The sequence below is a fragment of the Coloeus monedula genome, assembly GCF_965178545.1.
Source record: "Coloeus monedula genome assembly, chromosome: 10".
NCBI lineage: Eukaryota > Metazoa > Chordata > Aves > Passeriformes > Corvidae > Coloeus > Coloeus monedula.
The window spans coordinates 25,381,642-25,398,628 of NC_138790.1; the positions used below are offsets into that span (position 1 = coordinate 25,381,642).

Here is a 16,987-nt window from a genome sequence, read left to right on the forward strand (position 1 = left end):
CAGAGGGCTGCAGGACGAGGAGCAGCAGGGGGAGCAGGTTGCAGCGTGCTGGCCCTCCATGTGGTTGTTATTATGTTTTATGTGGTACTGAGGGGTAATGGGGACCAGATGCCGGCGTGGATGGAAAAGCTCATTGCTCCCCTGCAGTGCTCACCCCTGCTCCGGCCTGATAAATTCCAGCATTCCATCGGCCAGACCCTGATTGGGAACAGATGGGCCCCGGCTCCTTCAGCGGGATCACAGAGCTGGGGAGGCTCAGGGGAGCGTTTCCGGGGAGCAGCGCTGCTCTGCCGGGACACAGCAAACGTGAGCTGGCATTTCTTCTGCAGGACTGGCATTCCAAACGCATCCCAGAGGTGAGGGAGGCAGTGGCAACGGGAGTGCCACCACTCAGGATGGCCATCGTGCTCCTGATCAACGTTGTCAGACCGTGGAGGAATCCCAGTGCCACAGGGAGGGTGTTGGGAACGTGACCAGCTCTTCCGTGGCTGCCCTCGCACAGCTGTAACACATCCTGGGAGCTTCACCCTGCCCTGGGAGCACCCCTGGGAACAGGCTGCTCTCCAGGTGGGCTTTACCTGGCAGCTGGGACACTCCTGATGGGTGGTGGCATCAACAAGAGGACTTGGACTTGGATGGGGCTTGGAGCAACCTGGTCTAGAGGAAGGAAGCGGGGTAGAACAGGATGAGCTTTAGGGACCTTCCAACCCAGTCAGTGATTCTGTGATGATTTTATGACTTCTGAGCCTCTGGACTTGCCCCTTGGATGTTCAGTCTGTGCTGAGTGCCTCCCTGTTGGTGTCCACCCCCCGTTACAGCCCTGTCTTCTCTGTTGGTGTTGGTGTAACTCACTGGAGGTGAAGCCTTTGGACTGAGTTATGCCCTGCACACAAAGTCAGTAGTGTTAAAAACAATATAAAGCAGCATTTCTTGAAGCTGCCTGCTTTAAAAATTGCCCTCTCCTCCCATAAATGTATTTTGTTTGCATACTTTTTGTAGCTCAAACTGAAGGGGTCAGGCAAAGGAAACTGAGGAAGCTGAAAAAGCTTAAAACCAAAATTTAAAAAGTTGCATCCATTTCCTATTGGTTCCATGTTTATGTGTGGGTTTGATTCTATTTAGGAAATTTATGAGCATACTTTTACTCCTATTAACAGATTTCATTTAATAGTAAAGGATTACCGATGTAAATCAAATAATGCATGAATTGTTCCCAGAGCCAGTGACTCTGTACCCTCCTGGTTTAGCCCAGCATGTTGAGCTGGAATAAGTAACAATTAACAGCTCTACTGACATTCTTCTGGTTATATTTTGTTCCTTCTCCCCAGGCACAGCCACTTGGTTGTGAACTTTAAAATTGCAGCATATATTCCCTTGTTTCCTGCAGGAGAAACAAGTTGTTGTTTATCCTTTGCTGGAAGGCAGGGACTTGCCAAGGGATGGGCTGAGAAATGTTCCTTCACTGGAGGAACGTTTCCTTGGGGTCTCAGTCTGTCCTCTGGGGCTTTTGGTGACTGTGTGGGGTGGGTTTGTGGTGCTGTTCACATGTTCTCATGCTTTAAAATCCTTTCCTTGTGGTACTTGGCCTCTCCTGCCAAGCCAAGCCAGGCTGAGGAAGGAGGAGAACTCGACAGACAATGAAAGGACAGGGGAAAAGGGTCTTAAACTGCCAGAGGACAGGGTTAGGTGGGATATTGGGCAGGAATTGTTCCCTGGGAGGGTGGGCAGGCCCTGGCACAGGGTGCCCAGAGCAGCTGGGGCTGCCCCTGGATCCCTGGCAGTGCCCAAGGCCAGGCTGGACATTGGGGCTTGGAGCAGCCTGGGATGGTGGAAGGTGTCCCTGCCATGGCAGGGGTGAAAGGAGGTGATCTTTAAGGTCCCTTCCAAGCCAAGCCACTCCATGATTCCATGATTCGCTGACATTGGAATAACTGATATTCCCTGTTATGAATGGATCCTGGTAATTCATTGCAAGCCGCTGAAAAATGCACGTAGCAAACGCGGGCTTCTTATCAGCCAGTGCCAAATTCAGCACATCAAACACAACACAAAGGCCCTGAGTAATGGCTCAGCTCATTCCAGAGGCTGGGAGATTGTCTGGGAAGGAGCTTTCTGCAGTGGGTAGTGACAAAAGAATGCTGCAGTTTTCCAGGACCGTTCTGCTCAGCCAGCAAGGACTCTGGTCTAGAGCCGTGTTGATTTTGGCACGTGCCTTCAGCCTCCGTGTGCTCCTCAGTGGCACCCACAAAACCTTGCTCAGCACTTCCTCAGGAGTTCCTGTCTCTCCAGAGATCCTCTGTCATTTTTCAGCCTGCAGCATTCAGGAATGTCCTTCACAGCCCATCAAACATGATCCTACCTGGGTGCCTTTTCTCAGCTGCTCCCCAGGGGCGGGAGCTCTGCCCCTTCTGCTCCCAGGTTTCTTGTCAATCCATATGTTTGGAACTGGAATAATACTGGCTGTGTTCCAGGGAAGAGGAAGGATGGACTGCCTGCTCCCCTTCACCAGGGTTTAGGGTCACTTTTAGCCAAGAGCCATTTCCCATCGTGAAACATCAGCTTTTCACACACATGGCCCAAGGCCAAGCCTCGATTTCTGGTTGAGTGCATCGAGTGAAGGACTTTTAGCATCTGTGAGGGGTCTGCAGTGTGGAAGAGCATCTGTCAACAGCCTCCTTGGAAACATTGTCGTGTGCTTTCATGTGCCCCAGGACTTAGGGTGGCTCTAATGAACCCCTTTGGCTTCCCAAACTCCTCTGTTATATTGAACATGAGCACTGGCAGGTTTGGGTAAGAACCAGTAGGATTGGGTAATTCAGCTCAAGTTTTACCCCATAGCCAGTAGTCCAAGGGTGTGGATTTTATGCCATGGATCCAAGAGAAGAGGATTTTATGCCATGGACCCAAGAGCAGTGGATTTATGCCCTGTTTTTTCCTGCTGGGGTGAGCGTGTTGCCCATGGCCGTGGTGGGAGAGCGCACTGGGGAGGTCCACACGGGCCAGCTGTGCAGGGATGTGACTCAGTCTCGTGCTGTCCTGGTGAGTCACCGTGGGGAGAAGGGGGAAGGAATAAAATGCTCCAAGAAAATCTCCTAACTGGAAAAATGAGCTGTGGCTTTTGAGAAAACGTGACTAAGTGGAGACGGTTTCTGGATCTCCTAAGGAGGAGAGGCTGAGAGCAGAGGCAGCCTGTGTGTCCAACAGCAGACCAGCTAGAAATGTTTGTTTTTAACATTTTTCATCTTATCAAGACGTGAACGCATGGGAGGGAAATGTAATAAATGCAGAATTTCACCTGGAAGTGCGACATGTGAGGAAGGAGTTTACCTGAGGTACAAAAGGAGGCACTTCCAGAACAAAGTGTCAGTGGTCAGATTGTCACTGAAAATGCAGGAAACCTAAAAGTGGGCTGTTGGAATCTGCCAGAAATGCTACAGAGAGGCCAGATGGCTGTGAGGCTGGGAGCAAACCCTCCAGAAGCTGGCAAGGGGAAACCATTTTATCATCCTTTGACAAAGCTGTTTGAGTTTGCTGAGGAAATGGCTTCACATGGAGAGAGGGCAGGGATGGATGGGATATTGGGCAGGAATTATAATTCCCTGGGAGGGTGGGCAGGCCCTGGCACAGGGTGCCCAGAGCAGCTGGGGCTGCCCCTGGATCCCTGGCAGTGCCCAAGGCCAGGCTGGACATTGGGGCTGGAGCAGCCTGGGACAGTGGAAGGTGTCCCTGCCACAGCAGGGGTGGCACTGGATGGGCTTTAAGGCCCCTTCCAACCCAAACCATTCCATGATCTCAAGGCTTCATTTCCAGTTAAAACCATCACCTCAGCAGGGATCCCACAGGTGTCAGCCCCTCATGGCTGGGGCCTGACAGGGCAGGGGTTTTCCAACAAACCCTTTAAATAAGGATGAGGGACGCACAGTTTTGATGGATCTGATGGTTTGATATCCCAAACACACGGGAAAGCACAAAGACAATGAGCAGCCTGGCTGGACTGTGCTGCCCCTCGTGCATTTGGCAGTGAAGGGTTACTGGGGAAGATCTGAAGCACTGAACACTGAATTTCTCTCCTCCTTTAAGGGTGCAGACACATCAGTGCCCTGCTGACCTGCAGGAGTGTCCCAGACCCCCAGAGTGGGAATAGTTGCCCCCGTGGCTCTGGCACCCCACTCCTGGGCACTGAGTTTTCTCTCTGGTTTGCAGCTGATTTGAACATTCCATGTGTTTCCTTGCAGACACTGTTCAGAGTTGCATGGCAAAGCTCTTCTTCAGCTGTCCCCTGAAGGGCCACTACTGCCTGTACAGCAAATCCAGCTTCACCCTGGTGAGCCAGCAGCCTCTGCTCTGGATCCACATCATGTTCCTGTTCCAGCAGGTGAGGGGGACACAAACCAGGGCCACCTCTGGGCTGTGCATGTGGCTCTTGGAAAAGAATGTTTCATGGTTAAACTCATTAAATACACCTCTAATTTGCAGTGGTTTGTGACCCTTGCAGCCCCTCAGGAAGTCGCTCGATGGGGCTGAAGTTATTTTGTGCTTTAAAAGTTTTTATATTTCTGGTAAATGCCCCAAATTCAAACTGGCTCAGGAGATTACAAAGTCTGGGGATAAAAAAGTGGGACCAAACCATGTTGTCCTCATTCAGGCAAAACTTCCAGCAAGTGCCAGGTGCCTTGGAAGCAGCCAGGAGTTGGCAGTGGATTTTAGGGGAACAGCACCAACCCCGAGGCTGCAGGAGGAGGGTGGAGGGGCAGAACCCACTGGGGTTTTTCCTGCAGAAATTTGGACTGAGCAGGATTTGTAAATCTGCTCAGGGCTGTTCTGCCAGCCCTAAAGTGATTTTCCCATGTTTAATACTGTTCCCAAGTACAGCCCAGTATTTGGACATGTGTGGCATTTCCTAACAGGTTACAAATAGTCTGAAACTAAGAGAGAACCCCACTTTCACACTTCAGGATGAAACAGGTGGGTTTGAATTAAAACACCATGTTCAGTTTCTTAACACACGTGGGCCTTTCACTGCAGTTTATCCCATCCTAAGGCAGCCTTGGAAACACCCAGGATTTATCCAGAATGCAACACAGGGAGGGATGCTGTGGATGTAAGAGCCTGAATCACTCTGCCCTGTGTGTGTTCCTAGAAATAAATACTTTTCAAGAACACTGGTCAGGTAATTAAAAAAATATTAATGGAGAGTCCTACTATATTTCAAAACCCTTGGATGGAAACTGGGAAATGATTAGTGCAGGAGAGCAGGATTAGGCTTGATGGGTTTGCTCAGAAAGAGGAGACAGAAAGTCCATCCAGGAATCCCACGTTCAAAGGACATTGCCCATATTGTGCAATCAAATAGCTATAGTATGGAAAATCGGATTTGTTTGCGCACTCTTAGCTTGGCTCCTGCATGCAAATGCATTCTTTAATTGAAAGATCACATAGGAAATACAGGGAAGGAAGAAGTGTTCTCTCAGCCACAGTGTTCCTGTACCACTGAGCAGTTGATGCAACAAAGAACTTGGTGCTGTTGAAATACCAGGATCATTCACGGAGGTGGAAGGTTGGATGCTCATTGTCCTTTGGCTCAGGGAGCTCTGGGGGTGACAGCACCCACCCCAACAAGGAGTCATCTTGTCCTGCGAGTGTCCAGGTGCTGAAACCTCCTGTACTCTGTGGTGAGAGTGTCCTGGGGAGTTTTCCCTCCTGTGTTTCATCCCACTCTGTCCAGCACAGTCACAAACTCTGCTCTTGCTGCACAAGGGCCGAGAGCTGAAGGAGCTCCCAACAAACTCACACAAACCCACAGGGGGGTGAAGCATCTCCTCCCTCTGGCTGGGAATGCCAGGTTTTCCCAGCAGGATGCACCTCACCCAGGCTGGTTCACAGGGGCCAGCGCTGCTCTCGTGGTGATAAATTAACATTTCACTACAACCCCAGGTTGTGTATGGTCATCGGAGGGCAATCCTTGGTGAGCCACAGACCTCAGAGATGTGGGATGTGCAATAAACTTCAAAAACCCCAAGGGAAATGAGATATTGTGTGCTGTATCCAGTTGTGAGCCTATTGATCCATCGGAGCTCCTCACAGAGAGCTGGACTAACCCCTGGCTGTTCTCATGGCTGTCCCCCTGGGAGAACAAGATGCTCTCTGGTAATGGCCAAGTGAAACAATGCCTGAAATAATTTTCAGCATTTCCTTCAGAGCCTGTTTGCAGAACCTTTGTCCATACAAAGCGACTCAGTGCAAGTCCTCAAGGCCCTGTGGGAGAAGACACAGCTCAAGGGGACGCACAGCTTTGAGACTGCCATGATCCAGTCCACGTTCCCACACCAAAAGGTAAGGGCTCCTTTTCCTCACAAATGAAAATAGGAGAAGGACTCTGCCCTGCATTTTGGAACCTTTGCAATGAAAAACCAGGGATGCTGCACGTGGGTTTTTTCCTGCTCACAGTCTCAAGCTCTAGACTCAGCTTAGCTGCTGCTGTGCGGTGTTGGGCAGCCCGTGGAAGTTCACCTAGTGAGACACAGCCCTGGGTTTTATGGAACTGTCTGTCTGCACATGTGCCACTAGTTACCCCCATGAGCTGAAGGGATTACAGCCCAAAGCTCTTCACTGTCCCCAGGATTTCAGTGAATGCTGTTTCTAGGCTATTAATCAGCTTCCTTGGAAAAGGCCGCTGTTGGATTGGGAAACAAACATCTATTTATTCCTGAGCATCTCCATCCAGCTCAGTTGGATGAAAAGGGTTGTCAGACATGATTTTAAAACACTCTTACTCGGAATATTGTGGACATGAAGATGTCTGGTGGAATAAGATTAAATTACCAGGTTTATGGCTGATTTAAAACCCGAGTTTTGTTAGGAACAGCTTCTGAACTCCCAGGATAATGTGGTGATGAAGTGGGAACCCTTCCTGGGGCTCACAGGAGCGGGGGACCCCCACATCTGAGAGCAGCTTTGGGGCCAGTTTTACTGACACACAGAGGAGCTGTGCTAAGGATTTGAGCTGCTGTTGAAATCCAGGCCTGGCTCATGCAGGGGCATTAGAGCAGCTTTGCTGCTCAGCACGGGCTTAACTTGAGCCACTGCCAAGCTCCGCTCATCCAAAGTCAGAGCTGGTGCAGCATGAAGAGTTTGGGGGGAATAAGGAGCTTAGGGCAGAGGATTCCTCCACAGACAGATGGGATGAGGGGCACCAGGCACACACAGCCTGCAGGACAACCCAGCACCCTCAAACAGGATTTGTCTGCAGGGGGTGCATAAGCCTGGAAGTGCTCAGATCCGGGAGTCTGCCTGTTCTGGGAACTTTCATCGCTCCATGACAGTATCCCAGAGTTCCCAAAATAGCAGAGCTGGAAGGGAGATCCTGATCTCTGCTGGGTTGGGGAATCCAGCAGTGATTGGAGCTGGGGAGCTGCGGCTGCCCAACAGCCCTGGGACAGCTGGAACACACCCGACCTGCTCAGGGTCCAGTCCTGGCCGTTTGCTGCGGGATTTACTTTCTGTTTTGGTTTTGTACATGAATACAGAACCAGAGTTTGTTCTGGTTTTGTTTACTACTAAGAACCCAAGTTTGTTTCTAGTGCAATTTCCATTCAGTTTTCTGGGAATGAAGCTTTTGCATTTCAAAAAAATCTGCCTGGAACATTTCCTGCTTGACCTGATCCTTGTTTTCCTCATCTTCTGCCATAATGGGAATTTGTTGTCTCAGAAGTTCTTCCCATTGCTAACAGGACTTCAAATATTGTGAATTATTGGACAAAATTATTGTATTTGTTAATATTATTTCAGGAAGCAAAACTCTGAGGGTGTGGTTGCTTCATTAAGCACAGCACTTTTCATTTTAAATGGTTTGAAACATGTTGATGCAAATGCAGCATCAGCATTGTCTGCTGTATTTGATACTAAGTTTTATGCATTTTCTAGCAGAGTCTGAAATGCTTTATCAGGGTGGGATGGGATATTGGGAAGGAATTGTTCCCTGGGAGGGTGGGCAGGCCCTGGCACAGGGTGCCCAGAGCAGCTGGGGCTGCCCCTGGATCCCTGGAAATGTCCAAGGCCAGGCTGGACATTGGGGCTTGGAGCAGCCTGGGACAGTGGAAGGTGATAAACTTTTTTCCAATACGGATTCTAAAGCATTTTTCAAACCTGGAGACTAATGTTTGACATCAGTGCTCTACTCCAGACTGAATTCTGAGCAGTATCCTCAGACATGCAGCACTGTGGTGATCCCTGAGCCAGCCAGGAGCTGCAGCGAGGACCTGGCTCCCACAGAGCACACCGTGTTTCACTGGGCAGCCCCTTCATGCCACAGAAAACATTTATTCAACACGGCTCGAGACGTGCCAGGAGCAAAGCACTTCCAGATGTGCATCCTCCCAGGTTTCCGGCGGGTTCTCCACGGCTCCTTATCAAAGTCCCGTCTGTGCCCGGGCTGGGCTGGGCTGTGCTGGCTCCCCTGTGGCAGTGCTGAGATGGTGACTGCTTTATGAGCCCCCCATGATGCCCTCAGAGCTCCTTTGTTGCTCAGCCTTGCAAGAGCAGAATGAACACTTTGGAGCCGTGGGCTGCTCTGTTCTCCCCTTTCCCCGTGGCTGCCTCGGTTCACGTGGCAGAAGGAAGGGCCACGCTGCCACAATGGACTCGAGGTTTTCAAGGTGATGGAGCAAGGGGGTGAGATAAATCTCTTCTCTCCAATTAGGCTTTCCCCCAGGCTTCCCCTCCTGAAATAAGTGGCCCCTTGCAGGTTATTTCAAGCGTGCTCGAGTGCAGAGTGGAACAGGCAGATTTCTGCACTGATATTTCAGTGGCATTTGCTCTCTTTCAGGCTGGAGTTGGCTCCTTGCAACCATCAGCAGATTTTTTCACGGGATGGGGAAGCTCCCAGGCTTTGTGTGCAGCCTCATCCCTGTGTCCTGTAATGTCCTGCCCAGGCCAGGGACTGCAGTGCCATTGTTTTGCCCATCTTGTGTCCCCCAGGGTGCCACAGCAGGAGCTGGGGGCAGGACAAGCCACTGACCGTGCTGTGCTGCCTCTCCTTCAGTACAGCTGCTCTGGAAAGGCTGGAATCCTGCATCCCTCCACAGCCTTGTGCAGTGTGATGGACTAAGAGCCGTGGCAGGGGATGGTGTCTCCCCCCTGACTGCGTAAATCCGTGTTTTCCTTGGATGCAGGGCGGTGTTCGGCTCTGTGAGACCCCACACCAGTACACGGGAGGGGTTCTGAGGGCTGGCAGTGTCCCTCCCCAAGTGAGGGACTTGGCTGCTGTTACTGAACACCGAGGTTTGTTTAGGTGTGAGATCAGAGTCTGGTGTTACATCAAATCACGGGCTTTAAAACACACTGAATTTTGCAGTGGCGTGAATTACCTCACAGTGAGAATCCTCTGCCTTTCCCAAACTCAGGGGTGTTCCTTTGAGCAAGCCAGGTGTTTGTCTGTGGGTACACAGTGCCACTGCCCTGGCTCATCACTCTGCTCTGGTGGGGATCCCGTGGGGCAGCAGGGTGTCAGCAGAGACCCTTCTGGGGCACTGAAACACCCCTGGGGGAGGGCTGGGGTAATGGAACCGTGGAGTCATTTGGTTGGAGAAGCCCTCCCAGACCATCGAGTCCAACCATTCCTCAGCACTGCCAAGGCCACCACTGACCATGTCCCCAAGTGCCACATCCACACATCCCTCCTGTGACTCCATCACTGCCCTGGGCAGGCCTTGCCATGAATAAATTTTCCCGATATCCAACCTGAACCTCCCCTGGCAGAACTTGGAGCCATTTCCCCTTGTCCTATCATTTATTGCTTGGAAGAAGAGCCCGACCCCCCCGGCTGCCCCCTCCTGTCAGGGACTTGTGCAGAGCCACAAGGTCCCCCCTGAGCCTCCTCTGCTCCAGGCTGTGTCCCTTTCCCAGCTCCCTCTGTCTCTCCTCATCACACTCGTGCTCCAAGGTGGTTCAGCTGCTGGAAAACAGGCCTGGCTGCTGACAGCAGCGTGGGAGAGGAGAAACAAATCCCAGACCATCCCCTGCCTCCCTAATCCATTATTTATGGCTCAGCTGCTGCTGCTAGTGGAGAGACAGACCCATCCTGCCCAGCACATTGCCCTGGCAGTTGTCCCTCTGCAGGAGATGTGGGAAGGAGCCTCTGTATCCCTCTGGATTTGGGGCTCCGAGCAGGTGGCTGAGCAGTGCTTCACCTCACGAGTTTGGTTTCTCTCCTCCTGTCCCAGGACCTGGAGAACGTTCAGATGCACCTGGAGGAGGTGAGGTTCTTTGACTTATTCGGGTACAGCGAGGAGGCAGGAGCCTGGCAGTGCTTCATGTGCAACAACCCCGAGAAGGCAACAGGTACAGGGCTCCTGCCTCTGTCACAGGTGGGCTGGAATGGATGGGGTGAAGCTCACAGGTCATGCTGGGTGTCTGGTTACGGTGGGGAAAGGAGAAACCAAACTTTCCAGTGTCTATTTTAATTGGAATTCTCCATTAAACTCATCTTCAGTGAGAGTCAGGCCCAAACCTGACTTGGTGTGTGCTTAGAGGGACACAACCCCAAATCTGCACCATCCCTGACCCCTGGCGAGTGGGAGGGCTCTGCACCCACCCTGTAGTGTCCAGATAAAGGAGTTGCATCTCCTGGACCACATCCCAGGTCCTCTGGAGCCCGCCCAGGTGCCACAAGTCAGGGGATGTTGGCATAGAAACAACAGCTGCTTGCTGCCATCTTCACTCTCAGAATTATTTGCTTTAATATAATTTAATCCGCAGTGCCCATCTCCTTAGGGACATGGTGATTAAGTGTTTTTAAGGCATAATGCTTCAGCTGTATTGGAAAACAGGGTGAGTGGAAAATAGGAAAAAATAACCTTTTTCCCAGGTGAAATATCCTGGTGCCCTGCTTTTGAAGCTTTCTGGCACCCATGTGTTTCAGATCAGTGCCCTGGCAGGCAGGGGAATGTCTTGTTCTTAGATGCTTTCTGCCACTCTGCAAAAGTCTGACCAATCCTGGCCAAGAATTTTGACTATTTTGGCCAGGTTTTTGAATAATTGGCTGTTTCAGCTGTTTATTTTAACAGTTAGTGTCTCTCTGGACTGCATCTACCCCGAAGTCTTGCAGGAGTGGCCCAGCTGCTGCTGCAGGCCAGGCTGCCCGTGCTCATTCCGTGAGGGTTTGAGCACCTCCTCCCTCCCCAGCTGCCATGGGACTCCAGGGCCAGAAAAGGAATCTTGCTCTGAGTTAGAGCTTCACCTCCACAGCGCTCTCAGCGTGGTTTCTCCACCACATCAGTGCTGTCGAGCTATGAGGAACATGAGTCTCTTGCTTAAAATGTCAAAGCTTAATGAAATCACTTTGGTGTGAATTTCCAAAGACATTGAACCAGTCCAGCCTTGCCTCCCTATTGCTCTCCTGGCTGTGACTGTTCTGTTCATGAGCAATTGCTCTCTTTGTCTCAGTTTAAAAGGATTCTTGTAAGGCTCATTGTGAGTATCATTATTTCCTTCTGAGCTCCAAAGGCCTTTAGAAAACCAAGCAAATAAAGTCCTCGAATGGATCACGTGGAAGCTGAGGAAAGGAACGTGGAAGAGGGAGCTCAGTGGAATAAAAATTTGCAGAGAATGACAACTCCACCTTTGTATTGGTGATGCAGAGCTGTGGCAGCTGGGAAGGCTCGTGGCAGAGTGGGAGACCCTGCAGGGTCTCTCTGGGTTTGTAAGATCTGACACAAGAAAGGATTTGGGGGTCTCCTTGGATTGGCAGGGAATTTAAAGGCTGTGAAACATCTTTTATTTTCATTCCGGAGTGGGAAAGACCCTTTGAAATCTGAAATACTTTTGAGAGACAAGAAAGCAATTTCTTCCTCTCAGCAATGCTGTTTAGCAACCAAATTCCTGTTGAAGAAGGAATTCAGAGGCAAATTCTTTTTCTATTATTGTCTGCTGGGTTTGGTTCATGTGGGGTTTTGTTGCATTTTTTGGATGCCGTGTTGCAATTTGCCATTTATCCTCCAGACTCGGGCAAACACTGCCTTAAAGCCCTGACCTGGCCTTGGGATGGAATTCCCAGAGCAGCTGTGGCTGCCCCTGGATCCCTGGCAGTGCCCAAGGCCAGGCTGGACATTGGGGCTGGGAGCAGCCTGGGACAGTGGGAGGTGTCCCTGCCCATGGCAGGGGTGGAATGAGATATTTAAGATCCCTCTCAGCACAGACCATTCCATGATTCTGTGATGAATGATTCCTGTTTGGCTGTAGCTGGGAGGGTTTTTGGAGCTGGAAGCTGATCCTGTGTGGAAAGAACCAGTTAGGCTGAAGCAAAGTGGTTGATGCACCCACGGTGACAATTAGAGAAAGTTTGGCTCTTTCTCAGGCATTCTTCTGGTTCCAGAGCATGTCTTGTACAACCACACTTTTCCAGCAGTGCTGTTAAATCACCCTGAATTGGCTTTTCCTGCCACTGAGGAGGAGCATTCCCACAAATCCTGCTCAGCTGCCCACACACACGTAGGTGCCCTGCTCTCAGGGGGAGCAGCACCAGCTCACTCCATCGTGTGTTCCAGTTGTGGCCATTCCAGCACAGCCACGAGGCATCTGGAATGCTGGACAATGCGAGGATTCCTCCTGTTGGGAGCCCCATCCCGACACAACCCCCTGCACTGAGAGCTGGGCTTCACCAGCTCTGGCACAAAACATTCCTCAAAACCACCGGAGAGCCGGCGAGGGAATCACAGCACATTCCCCCTCTGGAAGCTCACAGAGCAAGGCAGGGATCCCAGGGGGCTGCACAGGAGGAATTGCAGCACATTCCCCCTCTGGAAGCTCACAGAGCAAGGCAGGGATCCCAGGGGGCTGCACAGGAGGAATCACAGCACATTCCCCCTCTGGAAGCTCACAGAGGCAAGGCAGGGATCCCAGGGGGCTGTACAGGAGGAATTGCAGCACATTCCCCCTCTGGAAGCTCACAGAGGCAAGGCAGGGATCCCAGGGGCTGCACAGGAGCCAGGGGCAAGAAGTCAGGATTTGGGAAAACTGAGGGTGCTTGCGACTTCCTCTGGAAAACTGCAACTCCATGGAAAAGCCTACAGCACATTAACTTGGGAATACATTTATCTCCCTCCAGCAGTGCCGATTATCCAAGGAAAGGAAGGAGCCCAGCTCTAATGCTCACTGGAAGATCATAAAAGGTGGCATCCAGCGATGTTTTCTTTCCAGGTTTTCAGCAAAACCCAATGGGGTGATTAATGGAAGAGAGTGAATCCATATTCCCCGAGGTTAATTGCATTTTTCTGCCACACATTCCATTCTTTCACGTTCATAGGAGTTTATTATCACTGAGATCATTCACGAATTCTTGTGGAGGATTTTATGTTTCATCAAATGCAAGATTTAAAGCTTTGGGTTTTATCTGCCTCAAGTTCATCTTGGAAGAGTTTGGAGGGTTTTCAACTTTTTATTCAGTACCCAACCTACTTAGAGCTGGATGTGTTGTAGTTCTGCAAAGAAAGCAAGATGGAAAATAGAAAATTCCAACAGACACATCAACGGGAACTACTCAGGGTTAAGCTGGAGTTAGTGTGTCTATATTGAGATGATTTAAGAAAAAATGGGTATTTCAAGACCTTTGGGTATTTCATGACCTTTTCAAACTGAAAGAGGAGATATTTAGATGGGATATTTGGACAGGAATTGTTCCCCGTGAGGGTGGGGAGGGGCTGGGATGGAATTCCCAGAGCAGCTGGGGCTGCCCCTGGATCCCTGGCAGTGCCCAAGGCCAGGCTGGACATTGGGGCTGGGAGCAGCCTGGGACAGTGGGAGGTGTCCCTGCCATGGCAGGGGTGGCACTGGGTGGGCTTTGAGGTCCCTCCAACCCAAAGCATTCCAGGATTTGATATTACAGTAAATAACTTTTGATGATTAAGGAGATCATCCAGGAGACAGAGCCAGGCCCTTGTCAGCGCTGTGGGTGAGACACAAACTGGAGCAGGAGAGGTTCCTGTTCCCTACAAGGGAGAGCTTTCCCACCATGAGGATATCCAGCACTGGAACAGCTTGTCCAGAGATGATGTGGAGATTTTTCATAAATCCATGAGCAACCCAGTCTGATCCCGTGGGTGACCTTGCTTGGAGCAGGAGCCTGGAGGAGACACCCCTCGAGCTCTCTTCCAGCTGAGTTATTCTGGGATTCTGTGAAGTCAACCGCAAGGAAAACAAGCAGAAGGACTTAGAAAAATATTGGAAAAGAGCTCCATTCTTATCTTGCATGAATATCTCTCTCCTAATCAGCCCCTCAGACATGCTGGCATCGGATTCATTACAGCCGCTCTGGAAGCTGCAACCAGAACTCCCCACAGGCTTCTTAGTGGATACCCAGGAGAAGTCCTCTCATAGCACTGCCTAAAGCCACTGGCTCCTTAAAGAGAGATCAACATTTCTTAGCAAATCCTGGGTTTGAAAGATTTTGGCCATAAAAATTCACTTTAGGCCAAAATTGCACATTCACTTCCTTTCTCATGTTGTGCCCCTGACCACAAACTATCTCAGTATCATCTGGCCCCTGAGCCTTTTGTGCTTTACCCCTCTTAGTTTGGTTAAAGCCTGTTCCTACTGCTCTGGAGTGGGATTGAGGATGTTCCTGTGGGACCAGGAGCCAGGCAGATAACAGTATTTAACAAAATTGCAACGTTTTTAGTAAGGGGGACACTAAAACGTGGCTCTGTCCCACTAAGGAGCGTGTGGGGAGAGGGTGCAGCCCCAAGCCAGCTTCCTGGTGAATCTGTCCCCTTTTGCAGTGACAACATTCATACAGGGAGAAAACAACCCTCTGCTTTACTCTGTCCCATGCCAGGTTGGGTGCTGTGACCCAGCACATCGGTGCTGGCACAAAAATGTGCAGAACAGTTGTGGGGTCAGGGCTGAAGTGGCGGCGTGGAGCAGAGCACGGCCCGCTCCTGTCGTGGAAATCCCAGCTGCAGCTCCCCCCCGGCGCTGAGGCTTTGCCAACCCCCTTTTCATTCATCCATCTCCTTCCAAACGCTCCCTATCTGCAGAGACAGGAATATTTATGGTCTTTCCTGAGGAAATTGCACGAGTCCCCGCTGCACCCCCCCCCCCACCCACCCCGCTGCCAAGGAAAACAAGGCTGGGGGAAGGACACATCCTTCATCTACAGCTGATGCCTTGTGCTGGCCTTGGTTTGCCCTCTTCCAGACAGGAGGTTGGTGCCCAAAAAGCCATAAAGCCTTTGGCACTCCCTTGGGTGGCACTTGGGCACCCCGCTCACCTCCATCCTCACCGGCCTTTGGGCCCAGGAGCTGCAGACAGCTTTGAAGGAAAAGCAGGGCTGGATGGACGTGGAGGCTGAGGGACAGGAGAGTGGCCAGCCAGGGATGACTGCCCCTCTGACACATGCTGGGATGGGCTCCAGGGCAAACATCCCATCCAAAACCATCTGTTCTCAGGTTGCCTATGCCTTGCACTGCAGTCTGTCTGGTCCTTTGTGACCTGGCTGTCGGTGTGAAGATAGAAGAGAAAGGAAAAAGAGACCACTAGGAGATGTCAGGGCTTAAACTGCCAGAGGGCAGGGTTAGATGGGACACAGGGAAGGAATTGTTCCCTGGGAGGGTGGGCAGGCCCTGGCACAGGGTGCCCAGAGCAGCTGTGGCTGCCCCTGGATCCCTGGCAGTGCCCAAGGCCAGAAATGGTTATCACAGGGCTGAGGAACAACTGGGAGGTGTAGTGGTGGGGAGAAGTTTGGGATGGCTGAGGGAAAAGAGATGGAAGAGGCAGCTGTCAGCTCCATCTGCTTGGCCTCCCCAGCAGGACATGGTTGAGGGCTGAGCTGTCTTTGTGACGTGAGAGCTGAAGAAAATGAGGAAGGCAGAATAACCTTCCTGCAGCACAGCTCAAGCCTCTGGCTGGGGCAAAGGGAGGGCAGGACTAACCCTGGCCGTGTGTTCCCCTCCCCAGTTGTGAACCAGGACGGGCAGCCCCTGATGGAGGGCAAGCTGAAGGAGAAGCAGGTCCGCTGGAAGTTTATCAAGAGGTGGAAAACGCGCTACTTCACCCTGGCTGGCAACCAGCTGCTGTTCCGGAAGGGCAAATCCGTGAGTCACAGCCCAGCAGCTGCACTGCTCCCTTTCCCTGCTCCCCAGCACCACTCCCAGAGGTTTTTACCCCCCAGTTTTGCCCGTGGTAATTCTCCCACTCGCAAAGTGCATGGCAGGGGAGAGCAAGGGACATGACAGCCACAGCCAACGTGCTGCACAGGAGCTGTCACTGCTGCGTCCCCAACTTTCAGGGGGCTTAAAGCCCATCTCATTCCATCCCCTGGCCATGGCAGGGACACCTTCCACTATCCCAGGTTGTTCCAAGCCCCCTCCAAGCTGGCCTGGGACACTCCCAAGAGCCCTCAGCTGTTTGTTGGCTGGTGGGTGACTCCTGCCCCAGGTGAACTCTGCTCTGTCCCCTGTGTTCCAGAAGGACGACCCCGACGAGTGCCCCATTGAGCTGAGCAAAGTGCAGAGCGTCAAAGTGGTGGCAAAGAAGCGGCGGGACCGGAGCTTGCCCCGGGCCTTCGAGATCTTTACGGACAGCAGGAGCTACATGTTCAAAGCCAAGGACGAGAAGAACGCCGAGGAGTGGCTGCAGTGCCTCAACGTGGCCGTGGCGCAGGCCCGTGAGCGCCAGAGCCACGAGGCCACCACCTACCTGTAACCACCTACCTATAACCACCTACCTGTAACCAACACCTGCCTGTAACCACCTACCTGTAACCAACACCTGTAACCAACACCTGCCTGTACCCACCTGCCTGTACCCACCTGCCTGTACCCACCTGCCTGTAACCAACACCTGTAACCAACACCTGTACCCACCACCTGCCTGTACCCACCTGCCTGTAACCAACACCTGTACCCACCACCTGCCTGTAACCAACACCTGTAACCAACACCTGCCTGTACCCATCTGCCTGTAACCAACACCTGTAACCAACACCTGCCTGTAA

At 51.7% G+C, this 16,987-nt stretch overlaps 1 protein-coding gene across 1 annotated transcript in view; it reads left to right on the forward strand.

Moving 5' to 3' along the window:
• The window catches only part of VEPH1 (ventricular zone expressed PH domain containing 1), a gene marked incomplete at both ends in the record, with an annotated part of 49,270 nt that extends 32,575 nt beyond the window's left edge, over positions 1 to 16,695 (forward strand). Inside the window, 5 exons of the mRNA XM_082287975.1 lie at positions 4,236 to 4,375; positions 6,199 to 6,333; positions 10,221 to 10,338; positions 15,949 to 16,085; positions 16,459 to 16,695. Coding sequence (XP_082144101.1) covers positions 4,236 to 4,375; positions 6,199 to 6,333; positions 10,221 to 10,338; positions 15,949 to 16,085; positions 16,459 to 16,695 — 767 coding nt within the window. The remainder of the gene's footprint in view (positions 1 to 4,235; positions 4,376 to 6,198; positions 6,334 to 10,220; positions 10,339 to 15,948; positions 16,086 to 16,458) is intronic.
• Positions 16,696 to 16,987: the final 292 nt, after the last annotated feature.